At 52.6% G+C, this 17,431-nt stretch overlaps 3 protein-coding genes across 4 annotated transcripts; 1 reads left to right on the forward strand and 2 right to left on the reverse strand.

Annotated features, from left to right (window-relative positions):
• Positions 1-47: 47 nt before the first annotated feature.
• Positions 48-2,451, reverse strand: LOC101076225 (UAP56-interacting factor). The gene is made up of 9 exons (XM_003975796.3): positions 2,239-2,451; positions 1,995-2,132; positions 1,770-1,930; positions 1,373-1,521; positions 1,202-1,274; positions 1,066-1,118; positions 866-940; positions 668-794; positions 48-592 (listed from the first exon to the last, which is right to left on the reverse strand). Exons 1-9 carry the CDS (start codon positions 2,309-2,311, stop codon positions 491-493), a joined length of 951 nt encoding a protein of 316 aa, XP_003975845.1. The 5' UTR covers positions 2,312-2,451; the 3' UTR covers positions 48-490.
• A 44-nt stretch (positions 2,452-2,495) lies between these two features.
• On the forward strand, positions 2,496-5,287 carry cpdp (CPD photolyase). The gene is made up of 10 exons (XM_003975795.3): positions 2,496-2,658; positions 2,766-3,085; positions 3,162-3,310; positions 3,400-3,582; positions 3,675-3,833; positions 3,938-4,136; positions 4,209-4,361; positions 4,439-4,560; positions 4,652-4,811; positions 4,893-5,287. Exons 1-10 carry the CDS (start codon positions 2,639-2,641, stop codon positions 5,042-5,044), a joined length of 1,617 nt encoding a protein of 538 aa, XP_003975844.2. The 5' UTR covers positions 2,496-2,638; the 3' UTR covers positions 5,045-5,287.
• A 174-nt stretch (positions 5,288-5,461) lies between these two features.
• On the reverse strand, positions 5,462-10,306 carry LOC101075770 (neuromedin-U receptor 1). Of its 2 annotated transcripts, none has more exons than XM_029830514.1 (4): positions 10,210-10,306; positions 9,301-10,039; positions 8,463-8,696; positions 5,462-8,373 (listed from the first exon to the last, which is right to left on the reverse strand). In XM_029830514.1, exons 2-4 carry the CDS (start codon positions 9,986-9,988, stop codon positions 8,069-8,071), a joined length of 1,227 nt encoding a protein of 408 aa, XP_029686374.1. In that variant the 5' UTR covers positions 9,989-10,039; positions 10,210-10,306; the 3' UTR covers positions 5,462-8,068. The 2 variants fall into 2 exon arrangements, with proteins under 2 accessions (XP_029686374.1, XP_003975843.3); XM_003975794.3 differs by having other exon boundaries at positions 9,301-9,995; positions 10,210-10,298.
• Between the last annotated feature and the right edge of the window lie 7,125 nt (positions 10,307-17,431).

The following is a 17,431-nucleotide window of genomic DNA, read 5'->3' on the forward strand; positions in this document are numbered from 1 at the left end:
ACACTAGCCACAGAAAAAATAATGAAGTGAGCCATGTTTTTCTTCACTTAAATGGTGTTTGAATTTCATATGCCAATAGTTTTGTTACATTGCAAATTTTAATGTATTTAAATAAAAGCAATATCAAGATTCCTCAAAGGCGCCTGGTTTGAGTTCTGGAAACCAAACAAACACACACGCCTCAAACTGCTGCACGGTTGGATTTACTTTTATCAAAGGACACATTACCGATGCTGTCCGCCAGGTGGCGCCGGGACCACATTGACCAGGAAGTGGCTTTATTTAAAAAATTAAAAACAAACAAACAACGGTACTGCAAACGTTTGTGCCACCGCAGTCTGAAAGACATTAGTCCACGTGAGGGGGGGGGGGGGGGGGCAGAGGGGGAGGGGCTCCAACATCCACAACACACAGGCGTTCACCGGACAGGTCCCTCCCCCACCCCCGTTCTTGCAGATGGTCCCGTCCATCACAGGTGGGAGGACGGCAGCTAACCCACCGTCACGAAGCGGCTGCCTTTGGCGGTGTGTAACGTGGCGGCGCGTTTGTCCTTCAGGATGCGGAACCGTTCGTTTAGGGTCATCGACGTTTGCTGTGGAGACACAGATGGAAGCCTGAGCAGAGAGGCCCCCCCCCCACGAGAGCCCGACAACAGGCGAGTTCTCACCGGTTTCCCGACGCTGTTGATGTCAAACTGCAGCGGCACGCCTTTAGGGACTTTCTTCTCCACCGTCTCCACCACGGCGGGGGCGGAGGTCGTGGCCGCGGGGTGGAGGGTCCAAGCGGAGGGGGGTCTAGAAACAACGCGAGCATTTTAGCCACTCGCCATTAACTCCGGCGCCAACGGCGTGTTTCTGGTACTCACTCGGGCTGCGTCCTGGCTGTGGGATTGTCAATGGAGACCGTCAAGATGCTGCTGTTGCCAGGCGATGGACGCCACCTGCAGACAGTTTGCGTCTTATAAACACCTTAGAATAGAAATTGTGGGCCTTGCAATGACCAGGACTCAAACACACACACACGGACCCAGAAGCATTTCAACCAACCACGGCAGAGAATACTCACTGTCGGGTTCGGACTGGGGGAGCAGGATTGGGCTTGTGCACCTGGGCTTGAATCTAAAAAAAATAGATACAGACAGAAAACGTTTAATCCGAGGCTCTAAAAACAAAACACGGCACCCACTCGGTGTTCCGGGTACCTTGAGTCCTCGGCGGAACAGAAACGTAGCCTGTCGAGCTTCCCTCTGAGCCTGGGGGACAGTCGGCGCCGGCCTGGAGGAGAGGAACGCTACTGAAGCAACAACTTAAACAGGCAGAGCTCATGTAAAGCGGGACGCGAACACACACTTAATGTATCGTTACATTCTCACCTCCGTTGAAGCCTGAATGGTCTCCTGGCTGTGGTGAGGTTCTGGCCTCTCTGTTGCTCGGGCTGCCGGTACGACCTCCTCTGCACCTCCGGCTTCCTGTACTGGCCGTCGGGGCGCTGAACAAACGGCTTTGTTCTCTGTTTCATTTTCTGAAAACCAACATTCAAGTCCGAGGTTACACAGCCCACCTCTCTTTATTTCCATCCACGCACGCAAAATTCTGGCTGAATTCATGCGGTTTGTGCATCAGTTAAGTCACAACTGGTCGATGCCGAGTTCAAAACGGGTGTTTACAGGACACAACACGACCGCTCAGGCAACACATCCAACATCTGCCTCCCAGTTTCCACGCCCGAAACACCAGTTTGTGATGGATCGATCCCCGGTCAACGGGCACCTGGGTGAATGCGGCTCTGTTCAGCGTCCCCCTCTTCAGCAGAGCAGCTGGTCTTCTAGCTGCCAGTCCCGTTATAACCCCCTGACCCCTTCTTCGACCCTGGGACGGGGGGATCCGCTTATTCCTGGCTTTAGCCGCCCCTCCTCGCGGTGAAACGCCTCCTGGAAACGATACAATGGTTACACCGATGCGGCGGCGCAGGCAGGATCGAGGGCGGACACACACCTCTGGCGACGGCTCCTGCTGCCTTCAACACTCCCCTTCCCTGGTTTATCCGACCTTTCTTCTTGACTGGCCGGCGGGCCACAGTCGCCTGCCTCTTCTTTAGTTGTTGCTCTTTTTTATTCAACCGAATGATGTCGTCTGTTCACACAGCAGAATGATAATTTGGCTAGCTGGCTAGCACAACATGTCATACCTGCTATTATTCTATTTTAGCGACGTTTGTGTTAGCATTGACTGTTCTTACCGAGAGACATGTCGACTTTATCGGTGAGGAGTGGTTTCCTCGCTTGAGCTCCTGAGAAGTTAAATTTGCTCATAATTTTATTGTCAAAAAAAAACAAAACAAAAAGATGCGCAGAAGTTTAAACTGTGGATACGGCGAGAGATTAGCTAAGCTACACCAGGCACGAGAAGACACGCCCCCGAACGCAAAGAGCACTGCGCATGCCCAGTGAGAGCCGGGTGAATTGTGGGAAATCGAGTCCAGTTGAGTGAAACACGACATTACAAAACCAGGCGAAGACGGGCTCATGTAAGAGCTTGCATAAAGACCGTTTTTGTTCAAGCGCGCGTGTGTCGCTTGGCTCCACGTTTCGTCGAATCGTTTCCACTTTGAAAACGCTCAAACAGCTGTTTTTGATTATATGTTTCATCGCATTTTGAGGTAAGTTAATGTGCAGGTTGTCCTCCGACCGAGTGTTTTGAATGAAAATGTCGATGCATTGCCTGGTTTCTAGTTTACGGTCCTAACAAACAAACGTTCCCCTGCAGCTGCTCACCGCGATCTCCCCTGCAGTTTGTGGCTGGCTGTTACTCACCCATCTGTGGAAGCACAATGTCTGACAGAAAACGCAAGGCGAAGTCTGCCGCCAGAGAGCCCGCGGCCAAACAGCAGAAGTTGGCCAGCACTAAAGAGGTGAAGGAGGCGAAGGCTGGAGGTTGGCTGCAGGGGGCGATCCAGCAGCAGAGGACGGAAAACAAGGAGATGTCCTTCAACGAGAAGCGACTCCGCTTCATATCAGACGCCAAGAAGATAAAGCAGGGCTCAGAGGGCGTCCTGTACTGGATGCTGAGAGACCACAGAGTGCAAGGTCGGCACTTTAAAGACCAACTTTTGCCTGTTTACTTCACGTCTGTGCGTTCTAGCCAGGTTCCTCTCTGTTTTAGATAACTGGGCGCTGATCCACGCCCAGCAGCTCGCAGTGAAGGAGAAGCTGCCTCTGCACGTCTGTGTCTGCCTGCACGTCCCAAAATCAGAGCTGTCCACTCTGAGACATTACAGCTTCATGCTGAAAGGTCTGGAAGAAGTAGAAAAGGTGCATAAAGAGCGTGCAGATGAAACGCGGTCGTGGGAGGTTGCTCCCATCACCACCTTTAACCTGTTGGTGCAACTGTTCCGCCACAGGAATGTAAAGCCTTAGACGTCCAGTTCCACCTGCTACACGGTTCTGTGGGGGAGGTCCTTCCAGGCTTTGTGTCAGAGCGCCACCTGGGGGCCGTGGTGACGGATTTCTCCCCCCTAAGAGAGCCGCTGAAGTGGTTGGACGATCTCAAGAAGGAGTTTCCACAGGACATTCCCCTCATACAGGTCAGCGGTTTTGTAAATTGCACGTTCGTTTTGACAGATTCCTGCGTTTCTCGATGCCTAAAAGCTAAAAGTCTTCTCGTTTCCCTTTGCAGGTGGACGCTCACAACATCGTTCCCTGCTGGGTGGCGTCGCCAAAACTCGAGTACGCTGCCAGAACGATCAGAGGGAAAATCAACAAGCACTTGTCAGAGTTCCTCACCGACTTCCCTCCGATAGAGAAACATCCCCACACCGCTGAACAAGCCGCCGAAGTAAGGCTGCCGTTACGCAACCTTTCCAGGAATCCCGCTGCAGTCAAGCGGGTGAAGCCCCCTCGAGTGTGACCTCCTGACCTTTTGGCCCTTTCACCTCGCAGCCCGTAGACTGGGAGGAAACGCTGTCGTCCCTGAGCATCGACCGCACGGTCGGGGAGACGGAGTGGGCCAAGCCCGGCGCCGGAGCGGGGTTGGCAATGTTGGAGTCGTTTATCGACGAGCGCCTGAAACTCTTTGACTCCCAACGCAACGACCCGAACGCGGCAGCGCTCAGCCAGATGTCGCCCTGGATCCGATTCGGTGAGTCCCGGAGTTCGAGTCTCCTCGTCTGCCGGCAAGCGAGGCGAACGCTTCCCGTTTCCGTCTCCTCAGGCCACGTGTCGGCCCAGCGGGTGGCGCTGCAGGTCCAGCGCAGCGGGAAGAAGGCGGGCGTGGCGGTCTCCTCCTTCATCGAGGAGCTGGTGGTGCGCCGGGAGCTGACGGACAACTTCTGCTTCTACAACGAGAACTACGACAGCGTGGAGGGTCAGTGCGGTTCTGGTCCCAGCACACGCGGGTCAGTGGCGTTCACCTCATCATCTGGTGCTTTTGGTGCTTCGCAGGCGCGCACGAGTGGGCCCGGAAGACCCTGAAGGATCACGCCAAAGACAAAAGGCCGTACATCTACACGCGCAGGCAGCTGGAGGAGGCACAGACGCACGACCACCTCTGGAACGCCGCTCAGGTACCGCGCTCCTGAACCAGGAGAGTTCCCTACAGAACACTCACATTTCCTGCTGGGATATTCAGCAAATGTGCATTTCTGCCCACGTTAGTATCAGATGGTCACTGAGGGGAAGATGCACGGTTTCCTGAGGATGTACTGGGCCAAGAAGATCCTGGAGTGGACCTCCTCCCCAGAGGAGGCGCTCTCCACCTCCCTGTACTTGAACGACCGCTTCGAGCTGGACGGTCAGGACCCCAACGGCTTCGTGGGTGAGGACCTGGATTGGGTTGAGTCTTTGATCTGGTTTCCTGTGTCTGATCTCCTCACGCCTCCTCCCCCCCCTCCTGTAGGCTGCATGTGGTCCATCTGCGGGGTCCACGACCAGGGCTGGGCAGAGAGGCCCGTGTTCGGGAAGATCCGCTACATGAACTACAAAGGCTGCCTCCGGAAGTTTGACGTGGGGCGGTTCGAGAAGAAATACAGCCCTAAAGCGTCGTCTTAACGTGTGTTTTTAAAAAAGAACAAAGCCAAACACCTCGGGGAGTTTTAGCGTGGTTCTCCTAAGAGCGGGTCGGTTTGTTTTATACGGAACAATGTGGCGGGTTGTTGCCTGGCGACCAGCTCAGGCCCAATTGTTCGGTTTGTTTGCAGTCGTTTCCTTTATTTCTTGTCACGTTTTTTAAGTCCTGTTTTATGTTCACGTGTGTTTGATTTTGTTTTCTACCATAAACCTGGAATACAGCAACACGTCCCAATGTGGTTTTTATCTGAAGCGCTGCATCTGCCTTTTTGTCTCTTTAAGTAAAGAAAGAATAAGTTGCATCATTTTAATGTGAAACAAAACAACGCTTGTTCCCAACTTAATTAGCTCGACTCGCCAGGAAAGAGACGATAATGGCTCCAGGAATCAAAGAACATCGGATCAAAGAGGTTTAATTGTCACAACATTCGCCCACAACAGCTGAACTGGTGTCCAGATTCTGGTTTATAAAGCACTCGCCATGTCGCTAATCTCTAAAGTAATAAAGCATAAAAGTGGCACTGGAGCTAATTAGCAGCACATTTAGAAGTAGGAAATAATAAACCCTCCCGGAGACGCTTTTATTCCTCTGCTTTATGAGCCTTTTCATTGTTTTTTTATTGTTACGCAACTACAGATTTCTGCTAATTGGTGAGTCCTATAGAAAAGAGGATTCTTTCTTATTTCACATGTACAGGTAATTAAATATCTGCTCGTTAATCTTGCTCAATACTCCAGAGTCACAGAGTGGGAAAAGACTTTTGGACATTTTCATGAACTCAGGACAACTGGGAGACATTTCCAAACACCTGTCCTCACCTGTCCAGCTCTGGTACTGGACGGGGGGGGACCATTTTAATTCTTGTTATTTCTCTTCCGATTGCCTTGTGCTGCCGTGCACAGCGTGCTCGTTTCGATGGTTCTGCAGAACCTGATGGCCTGCTGTGGCACTAAAACCAAGCGCCAGACCATAAAACACCAAACACACTGTGTAACTGCTTCGTCATCGTCCAAAAATAATTAGAAAAAACAAATCTCCATCGTTTTTTTTTGTCATCATCAGTGAGTAGAATTTAAAACAGATGAACACTGAACAACTCGGGTGACACTAAAATAGAGGGAGGCGTTCGTCCTTACTGCGTCTGACCACCAGGGGGCGACCAACACGCTCTAAAGCCCAGTCCTAAAGGACGCAACCGGCCCGGATTCTGCCTCCCTGGCAGAAAGCGGCCCAGGTAGGGAAGTTGTTTACCTGGTAGACCAGAAGACCCGGCAAGAATGCACCCCCGAGGACTGGCTTTGACACCCCTGCTCAAATGATCCAACAGGATCCAGAGAATCCGTAAAATGGACCATTTCGGTGATTCTATACCGATCAGCGATCGTAGGAAAGCCTTGGAATTCCCAGAATTCACCTCACCCGTTCAACGCCAGACTTTCCCTCACTTTCATAGGAGCCCACAGGAGGTCGACCCGCGCTCTGGTCCCCGTCCACATTAATTCTGCTCCATTCTGCGGCGCCGGCGTGACCTGGCTCGCATCATCAGGAGTCCGACACCTCCACGAATAAAACTGTCTACTTGACGACGCGTCGTCAATCTCGGGCCGAAAGCGCCGCGCTCCTCGCTGAATACCGCGGTGATGTCACCTTTAAACAAGCCTGTTTGCAGAGCCGGGATGTAAACAGTGGAGTTCTGCTCCCGCGTCGGTGGACCGACCTTCGCCGCGCTGCTCATTATTCCATCTGAAATATGTTATTGACCCGGGCGACACCGGCGCCCACAGAAACGCCGTCTGCTAATGAGTTTTTCCCCGGAGCCTCGCGCCAACAGCCGAAAGGGTCTCGGCGCCTCCTGGCAGCCATTGTTGCTCCTAAATTAGCGGAAGTGTTTGGGGGCAACACGCGGATTCCGCAGAAGAGGTTCCAGTTTTCCAGAGCCGGAAAACAAGCCCAACGCCCGCGGCGCTTTTGTTCTAACCAGAGGAAGGAGGAATCATTGCCATTAAGTAAACATCGGGGGCCTCCGACGTGACTCTGACCTCAGAACAGTTCAGCAGATGGAACAAGAACCCGACAGCCAGAACCGACCGGGAGCAAAGCAACAGTCGTTAATAACCGACCGCCTTGTTCGTGTCAATGCAGCCTTGTTACAGAAGCTCAGGATATTTCTCCTTAATCACCTCTCTTTTTTTACCCCACTGCGGTGGGGTAAGTGCACGAGCGCGCACGTGACACCTCAGAACACCTTCTACGTCCCCCTGTTTGGGCTCGCTCCTCTCCTGTGGGTTTCCTCTGCAGCAACGGGGTCTCTGAAGGGATCGAAGACGTCATTTATGTCATTTATGTCGGGATGGATCCCAAAATTCCCCTCGTTTCATTGGCAGGGCAAACGATGCCGCCAGCCGACCCAAACTAGCTTCTCCTGATACCTGCTCGGGTCACCTCAAACCACCTGGTACCCTCGTGGTTGCCATGTCAGCCTGGCTCGCCGCCAGGTTACTGACCCCGTCGCCAAAACAGCGGACGAAGCGTTTGAGTCTGTGCAGATGCGGAAATACGTCATCCATCAGACCTCAAAGTTCTGCGACACGGTACCGTAAACATCGTACGGTACCGTGTTTACAGTACGCATATTCCTAATCACATGGTCAGACGAGCCGCCGTGGCTCCATAATGGATCATCGACCCCAGTAAACACGGAGCTAATCCCAAACGACTGCGCATAAACACCAACCAACGGGACACAAATACAGAAGCGACAGATGGGCTGCTGATGAAGCTAGCGTCATGCTAATTGGCTCCAGCTTCTTGTTGCTGCTTGAAAAGAGCGTCTGCGTGCGGCGTGAATCGGTTCAACGTGTCGGTTCTCAAAGGTCAGAAGCTTTTGGTCTGGGCCTTTGAACATTCTTGTTTTCAAAAAACATGCAATATCGGGCTAGCGTTGACTAAATGATACTGGCAGATGTGGGCTAATATTAGCAGAGGGGCGAGGGGAAAACCTCATTTCACTTGGTGCTGCTGCGCGTCTTCTCGCTCAGAGTGCTGCGCGTCTTCTCGCTCAGGCTGGAGCGCGTCATGCGCTGCTTGGAGTAACAGGTGATGTGGCTGAAGGTTTCCCTGAAGCGGGTGGACATCAGGTTGTAGAGGATGGGGTTGACGGCGGAGCTCAGGTAGAAGAAGACCCCGGAGATGATGTGGACCTGCTCGAAGACCATGAGGTGCTGCTCGGAGGATACGTCCATGCAGCTCCACATCAAGCGGTCCAGGTGAAACGGGGCCCAGCAGAGGCCGAAGACCACGACCAGGACGCCTGGTGGAGACGCGGAGGACACTTGTTCTTAGAGATAGAGCTGCAAGATTGGCCTGAGACACGGAGAACAGGAGGGAAATGACACCTACAGAGCATTTTGGTGACCTGCAGGTTCCGTTTGCTCATCTTCTTGTTGTGTGACGCGGTCAGGCCTCCCGGTCCAAAGCCGCACCCGCCGTCCACCTCGGTCATCACCCTCTCGCTGTGCAGCCGCAAGCCAATGAGAAGGTAGAGAACGCTGATGACCAGCATGGGGAGCAGGAAGAAGGCCACCGTGGTGACCAGGATGATCAGGTTGTACACCCAGGTGGGCTTGACCACAGCTGAGGAAGGAGAAACGTCAGTTAGCATCATGACGCTAGCAGGAATAGAACCAGGAGATGCTAATGAACGCGGGCGCTTGCTCAAAGGCAGCTCCAGTCATGAAAATGAGAGAAGATTGGACCTTTTTAGAGGATCATAGATGCTCATACACAGGAGAAGTAGCTGAGCGCTATAAAGCTAATTCACCTTCCTGGACAGCAGCTGTTGCGTGTTCCAGCTAACAGCTAATCTCACTGCTGCTTGTCACCAATTAAAACGCAACAAGGCAACTTCACGCTCCGATACTGGTCGGCGAAAGCAATTTAGAAGGGCAAAGGAAGGAAGAGAAATCCAATTAAACGGTGTGGCATTCATTCACAAGCTCACGACATCACATAAACACCTCAGCGGGACCGAACCACTCTGACTCTGCAGGACGTCGACGCCCGGATAAAACGGGAATAAACACGAAGGGCCTCAGCCCCGGACGAGGAGACGCAGGAGGAGGAATGTTTTTAAATGCACGGAAGGGGAAAATAACAAGGCAGGGGAACTTTTCAAGGAGTTGCGTAACATCTGGAGGAGGCTGGATTTGAAGGCGCTAACGGTAAAAACTGTACGTACAGCAGATCGCAGACTGAGGAAACTCCCGCCCAAACTTCGGGGGCAGCACCTCGATCCCGTGCACGCTGGTGTTTGGCACCGCGCACGCCATCGACAGCAGCCACAGCGCCAAGATGACCCTTTTGACGTGCGCGCGCGTGGTCAGGTGCTTGACCTTGAGCGGGTGCACCACCGCCATGTAGCGCTCCACGCTCAGCGCCGTGACGTTCAGGACGGAGGCGAAGCACACGGTCTCAAAGAGGAACGTCTTGAAGTAGCAGCCCCCCTCCCCGAGCAGGAAGGGGTAGTTCTGCCACATCTCGTAGAGCTCCAGCGGCATTCCCAGCAGGAGCACCAGCAGGTCGGACACGGCCAGGCTCAGCAGGTAGTAGTTGGTGGGCGTCTGCATCACCCTGTAGTGCACGATGACTGCGCAGGTCAGAGAGTTACCCAGAACCCCCACCAGGAAGATGGACAGGTAGGTGACGCAGACAGGGACAAACACCGGGGACGTGGGGGGTCCCCGGTACCTGGTCAGGTACGCCTCCTCGCTCAGGCACATGTCGTCCAGGTCCTGCGTGGTGGCGTCGGCCAGCAGCCAGGAGACGTTCATCCCACACATGAGAGCTGCCTCCGGGCAGCCGACGTGGTCAAAAGCCTCTGAAGGGCGGCCGGAGAGAGCGGCGAGGGAGCAGTTGACCTCCGCCATGGTGGCGCTGGGGGGGGCACGAGAAGAGGAGACCCGTATTTATAGAGGAACCTGCGGAGGAACGGCAGCACACGTTAGCTGTTGGAGCTCCACAGTTACAGGAGCCTCCTGCTCGGAACCTGAAGGAAGCAGGAGGCTCCCGTCTGCCCCCCCCACCCCCCCACCCCAACCCCCCCACCCCCACCCCCCACCCCCTCCCCCCACCCCACCCCCAAACTAACCGTCGAAGCTCCCTTCAGAAGTTCAGTGAGGTTCAGGGAGGCGAAAAGGTTCTGGGTGCTTCTCTGCATCCTCAGGTCCTCTGCTGCTGCTGCTCCGCTGCTTAGTGGGTTTGAGAGCTGGAGCTCACTCCTCTCTCTCTCGCCCTCTCCCTCCCTCTCCTCCCCCCTCCCTCTCTCTCTCTCTCCTCCTCTCCCTCCCTCCCTCTCTCCCCCTCATACTCTGGACCATCCTGGGATCCGCTGACGTGTGTTCTCGGCTGGTTCTCGTAGGTGTTCTGGCCTCTCACCTGTCACCTGTCAGGTTCAGGCTAATCTGAGCTGTCGTCGTTAGCACCTTGTGCTGCTGCCATGTTCCAGGCCTGCTGGGCTGGAGCTTCCTAATTAGACAGATGTGGAAATATTTACCCGAGCGTGTGTGTGCGTGTGTGTGTGGTCAGTGTGTGTGTGTGTGTGTGTGTGGTCAGTGTGTGTGTGTGAGACCCTTCCACCCTCCCTGCCGCCCTCTGCTTTGGCATCTAATTCAATCATGGCTTTTAATCCCGTGGCGCCGATCCTCCCTCAGCGAGGGGAACTACGGTAACTGTGTAGTTTTGTGGCTTTATTGTGCGTCCGTCTGTGAACTGGAGGCTCATTCACAGCATGGAGTCTGGATCTGTGCTCACTGTCACTTAAATTGTGCAGTTTGGGGATCAGATTTGCATCTTCTGGGACCAAAATGATTCATTTTTGAGGCTGACTTGGGTCCAATTCAGACTATGGAGGCGAATTCTGGATTCCCGACGATATTTGACACCTCAGATTAATTTCGGTGGATTACAGACAAACCACCTGCTCATGATGCACATCAAGAACTGAATTCGGGATCCAGATGAGTTCAGCAGGTATCCATGGAAACCTGATGTGTGAGCTCAGTCTCTAGGCTTTTTTTAACATTAATTTTACAAGTAGAACCTTGTGGGAAAAGTGCGAGGCTGCTTCTGAAATCCCAGATTCAAGAGTAAAATAAAGGTCAAACTCATCTGTGTTGACTTTCTAATCTTTAACCCACCTCCCCGGTCCTCTATCGGCCCCTGAATGGGCCCAGTCAGCCCAGCAGGCCTCCATTACAGGCTCCATTATGGATGGAGACGCAGCTGGACATCCCGTCACTGGTGGATCTCCACGCACTCCCACAGTTTTAAACTTTGTGCTCCTCTTCTCGCTGACTTTTCAACAATCCTGAGAGGGATTGTTTATCGATGTGCTCATGCGTCTCCGTGCTCCGAGCCACGCACCGCCACATTATGGAGAGCAAACAACAAATTACGACCGCAGCCGGATGCGGAACATCGCTTTTATTTGATGAGCCATTTATTTTCACAGTCACTTTCCCATAAATCAGCTTCATTCTGACCGCAGACGCTGTTTGACTCTGCGCCAGGTGTTTCGGAGGATGTAACAATTTAATATCAAATGTTATTAAAAAATGATCCAGGGGTCAGTGCTCATGCGTCCCCCCCCCCGCCAACATAAATAATTTTGATCATTTATTATGGGAATGAACATATATCACATAATAAAGGATTCTGGCGGATTAAAGGAGATGACCTGCCCCCAGTGGCCACTTGCGGTATTACACACGTATTTACCGTCGTTGTTGGGACACTCGGGTGTAAATAAACGATCACTGAAACGGTGCACCTGTCTGTAAACGTCGTGCAGAAACGCTCATTTCGTTTAATTGTTCCGCTTTCTTTTCTGTCTGCTAAACAAACTAATCTGGTGTGCCACTGGGTTTTTTGTTGCTGAACCTTTTTCCTCCTGGAAAAATCTCAACCTTAAGCAGTTTCCGTGTTCTTGCTTTTGTGTTCTCATGAAACCAAAAACATTTTTCCCAATAACTTAAGACAGGAAAACACTTAAAACCAGCCGTGACACCGGAAAACGGTCGTTAAGCCGCCACTTCCGGTCTCGTGGAAGTGGAACAATCACTCGCGTGCACGGCAGAGTTCAACTTTTCCGCGTTCGTTGCCCCCAAAGGACCTCTTACACTTCCGGGTACATGCACTAGGGGGCGCCAACGCTCCATCCCACCGTCGAACCAGTTTCACAAACCAGTTGAGACCTGGTGGCCGCTACAACTGCCTCCTAAACGTGAGTCACGTGACAGGCTCCACTCCCGGGGGCAGTGTGTGTGTGCGTGCGTGTGTGGGGGGGGTCACAAGCGCTCATCATCACTGACGGCGCCTTTAAACTGGGCAGTTGAGTCATTTTTTGGTGCCGCTAACCTGCTCGCGCACGTTAGCTTCCTCCTGACGTCTGACTCAGGACTCACCCGGACCTCATTAGACAAAGGTTCCAACGCCTCAGAGATGGACTCCTCTGCTTTTCTTTCCTTTCTTCTGCAAACTGAGGGCGATGAGGTCAAGCTCAGAAGGTCTCGGTGGGGGGGTGGGGGGGGGCATGTCGGTAAGTAGTCCGAGGGAGCCAAGACAACCGGGGGTGATTATCGCCCATCCAGCAGAGAAACGCTGGTTCAGGCCATAAATCAAAGTCAGTAATCACACCCCTGGAACTCTCTGCTGGCAGGAGCGCTCCACCAATTAGCTGCCAGTCTTCACCCACCTCGACTCTCGCTGGGAGCGGACCACATGTTTCCTGAGGCGCGCCCGAGTTACCGAGGGTTTCAAAAACGTATCCTCCGATTGCGGGAAATTCCGAAAGCACCAGCCCTGCAGTGCCAATGCTAGCGCTCTAAAATGTCGTCAGCGTCCTGTGAGCACTCGTCAGACACCCAAACACTCATCACGACCTCATCACCAGGAGGTCAAAGGTCACACAAAGGTCATCTTTCTGCCACAGTTTGCCTCGTATCGTTGGAGTTCGCTGGCAGGCAGTCGCGACAACTCGAGCTCAGCGGGAACAGACAGTCGGTGATTAGCCGGCGCAGAACGGTGGAGCATGTGACAGCTAAAGAGGCAGACGCTTCACGGGAGGAGAAACATAAGAGACAGAGAGAAAGGAGAGGAGCTAACATGCGTTAGCTGCATTTTCCGTCTCGCTGCTAATATGCCTGCTCTTAATTAAAATCCCTGTCAATAATGTGTTGTCTCTGGCACCGCGCCAGGCTAACAGGTATGCTAGCCAGGGCTAATTCCATTAAAGACAAACAGATAGGAGCATGAATGTCGCGATTACGAGCATCTGAAGAGCATTAGAGTCAATTCTTAGCTCGCATTTTACGTCAGAACACTTACTTTAATTAACGGGAATACAGTTTTGGACAGGAAAAGCATTGTAAAAAAAAAAAAAAAATTACCTCAGGGTTAAAAGATAAGAGCACTTAGCAGTTTATGGTCTTTCTGATCAATGAGACTTTGTTGTTGACTCTTTAGGAATTCCAGATCCCCGGGCTTTTAATTATGAAATGTTACAGTCGGGAATAAACCTCGAGCAGAACCACGTGGGGGGGCTGCTCGCCAGTTTAACCTCCCATCCATCTGACTCCATCAGCTCGGGCTGTGCAGGGAGACGGAGGCCGGACGCTCCGGGAGGAAGCTGCCAGGTTTTTCTCCAAATGAGGAGAGTAAAAAAAAAAAAAAAAGTCTGACACCAATTACCCCTCCTGCCCCCGGAGCAGAGGAAGAGCTGCCTTGGACATGTCAGCAGGACTACGAGGTTTTTGGGTTTTTTTTTAAATTAAATGATTTTTAAAGAATGTATATATCTGCATGCTGCGACATTAGCAAACAGCCTGAGAGCTCTCCCGCGCGGGATTTATCTAAACTCCTAATGGAAAAACACAGTGTGGAAGTGCCATTTCAAACCCAGCCCGGTGTAATCCGCGGCCCGCCGGGGTCCATTTAATCAATGCTGCAGCCATGAACGCAGAGGAGGAACCGGCAAATGGATGCGCGGCTCTGAGTCAGCGCGCAGGAGATTAAACAGTAGAAGTGGATGAATAATGGAGCAGGGGAATGCTGGGAAAATGTGGCGAGTCGTCAATAACTCCGCCTGGGAATTATTCCGAGAGATGTTTCCAAAAAAGAGGCAGAGCTCTGCTGAAACTGTCTGCGTCTCTAAAAAGGAATTGTCCTTAATTAGCGTCTCTCCGCCGCCGTCGCTCATTTGCGCCAGATTACCTGGATCGTGACGGGAGCGCCCGGAGAGGCGGTGACAGCTCCCCCGCAGCTCCCCCGCAGCTCCCCGCTGATTAACTGGAAAGTTTGGGAGTCACAGGAAGTTCAGTTCTTTCAGGGGAAAAAAAACAAAACCCGCCCCGGATCAACACGGATCCATAGCTGACCGGGTGGTGGCGCTCAGATCCGCCTCATTACTCCGCCGTCGATGCAGCCAGACGCGCTCCTGCGGGGCGGTGCGGGCCCCCCCCCCGCCGGGAGACAAATATCTGCAGAAACGGGAAAAGGAGGTTTTCCGCTCTTCATCCGTCGGGGTTTGTCCCTCATTAACGCGACGTTTGTGATCAATCGGATGTGACGTCACAAACACCTTTGGTCGTGTTTTATTTGTACGTGATGTGTCACATTGGCTTCTATTGACATGCTGAGGCCTTAAAAAAAGGAAAATTGAACTACTTTCCTCGGCAAACCTGTTCCTATTAACTCAAATAGCCAATCACGTGACACTGAGGCGCGTGAAAGTGGTCAAGACAACTTGCTGGAGTGAAAACAGCGCCGGGATGGAGAGTCACGTGACTTGGAAGGTGCCCTGCTTGTTGGCGGTCTGAAGATTTTAACCCACAACCAGGTGTTGGGGGGTTTGATTGACAGGCAGGAGAAAGAGGAAGTGGGCGGGGCCCATTTAACAGTCCGCGTACTTTCACACAAACGTGCACGTTGGCTGTAATGCGCGCGACAGCGGCAGCTCTCCTGCATACTGGATGAGCGTCACGTTCAACTCTCAGGGTTTTCGCGTCTTCTCAGCAGCCAGAAGATGCGAAGAACCTTGAAAATGGTGCGCGGAGATCTGACAAATGGAGACGGCGAGTCTTTAAATTAATTAAGGAGGTGGGGGGGGGGGGGGTAATAAAGGAGGGGGGGGGCGCAACTCCAAGACAAGCAGACGACTCCATCTGGTGATGGCGCTCCTGATAAGACCAGAAGGCCTGAGAGGAGCAGCTTCTTCTCCCGCGGTGGGTGCTGCAGGTCAGGTTATGGGATGGAGGGAGGTTTCAGATGCGCGTCAGCTGCTTTTTCCTTGTGTTCTTCGCATATTTCATGCAGCCGATCAATAATTAAGCCGCCGAGCTCCCGGGGAGCGGAGCAGCTTTGTGTCTGACACCAATCTGGAGGCTCCGAGTTCTCTGATCGCATCAGAGTTTCATCCAGAGCAGAAGACAGACGGCGGATTAGACGGATAAATGAATGAACGCTGACATAAAGACGAGCCTGTCATGCAGAGAGCTGATGTATATGCTGGACGGCCGCCGTTGCCACGGTTACCTTCCCAAATAACGCTCCCGGTCACTTCCCGACCATGTGACCTGCTCCCACTGTCCAACCTTTTGTTGTAATAAAGCTGGTTAAAGAAAGCTGCCCGTCACCGGTTCACGTTGACCCAAAGCATGCTGGGAACTGAGCTCTAGTTAATTAGTGCACAAAAGGGGGGGGGGGGGGGGGACCATGGGGGAGCTGCATGGACGTGTGTGGACCGGGGGTAAAACCAGGGGTAAAAGCGGGGGTCTGCAGAGAGCAGGACACAGGGACTCCTTTGGGGGGAGGGACTGTGTGTGTTCCTGTGAGGGGGGCCTCAGTGGGAGAGTGGGGCCACACTGGAGGGATGAATTAGCAGTGTGAAGGGGAGCCTTGTCCCAAAGCTGAGGGGCTACTGACACACACACACACACACACACACACACACTCACAGACAAAAGGCTGAGTGGATCCGGTGGACCAGTGCAAAGCCCCAGACTGGAAAAGGTCAAAGTCTGACATGAGCTGATGGGGCCGGGCAGTCTGTCAGGACCCTGCGCTGCATTGAAGACATCACTTTGATGAGCAGGCCTGGAAAACTCTGGCTGCTTTTAGAAACCAGAGAAGAAGAACCACTCGGAGAGCGCAGACCTCTGCTATTTGTCCCGTTATCTACATTTCTTGATCATTTCAAACAAACAGACAAACAAACAAACACCGACTCTCACATAACCTCGTTCTCCTCCCTTGGCGGAGGTATAAACGACAACAACCCCCCCCCCCAAAAAAACCCTCTGAGATTGGGTTTGTGGTGCGTTCAGGATCGACGATGCCTTCAGGGCCACGTTACATTTACAGGACAACGCTAGCAGGTAGGTGTAGTCACGCAAACTCCCCTGATGTGCGTGAAACCGCAGGTGGTTCTTATGTACTACCAGCCTCCGTCACCAGCGGAAGGCGCTGCGCATCCATCATCCCCCTCCGTGCGCGACAGCCCCGGTATTGACGTGCGCGTCAATGTGGCCGCTGTCCGTTTAATGCCGGCATCGATCGGCGCTAAGGCGCGATGAGCGACGCATTCGGGCCCGAGCGGAGCGACACTGGCTCGGCCAACCAACCAACCAAGCAGCCTCCTGCTCCCACCTCAGCGACCCTCCACGCCAACGGTCGTGAAGCGCGACGCACACATCCGGTAGAAACCGGAAATCTTTCGCCTTGTTTCACAATAAAAGCTTAAAGAAGAGGACAAAAGTATAAAATAATGAATCCACAGAAAACGAACATTCTCTATATGCACGACTCACTTGTTTACAATAGACGTCATGTTATGGGGGGAGGTACGTTGCTATGACATCACCAGTTAGGATGACATCATCCGTGAAGGCAGCAGCTGTTTACTAGAAGTCTGACTCAGACTTTTATCGCCTAATCGATGTTTATATGAACAGATGATGCTGTGAACAAGCTGGTAATAACATTTTGTGACCATGGGTTATTTCCTCTTGTGTTTCCCACACCTGATGTAAATAATCTGGACCTAAAAGCCCTCGTTTCACGGCGATGGGGCATTAGTCCGTTTCTGTATGTGCGTGAATCTTTCGGGGTGAATTGTGTGATCTTTGTGGACCCCAAAATGCAAAATTCAAAATGAAGAAATAAATAATTTTAGCTCAGAGACAGAGAACCAAACACCTTTAAAAGAACATTTTTATAAAGGATAATTAAATATCTGTATTTCTAGTAGCACACGTTCACCAAACAGCCCATATTTTGAAGGCCATCACCGGAAGCAAGATGTCAGTATTATTTCC

This window comes from Takifugu rubripes, chromosome 22 (assembly GCF_901000725.2).
Source record: "Takifugu rubripes chromosome 22, fTakRub1.2, whole genome shotgun sequence".
NCBI classification, from domain to species: Eukaryota; Metazoa; Chordata; class Actinopteri; order Tetraodontiformes; family Tetraodontidae; genus Takifugu; species Takifugu rubripes.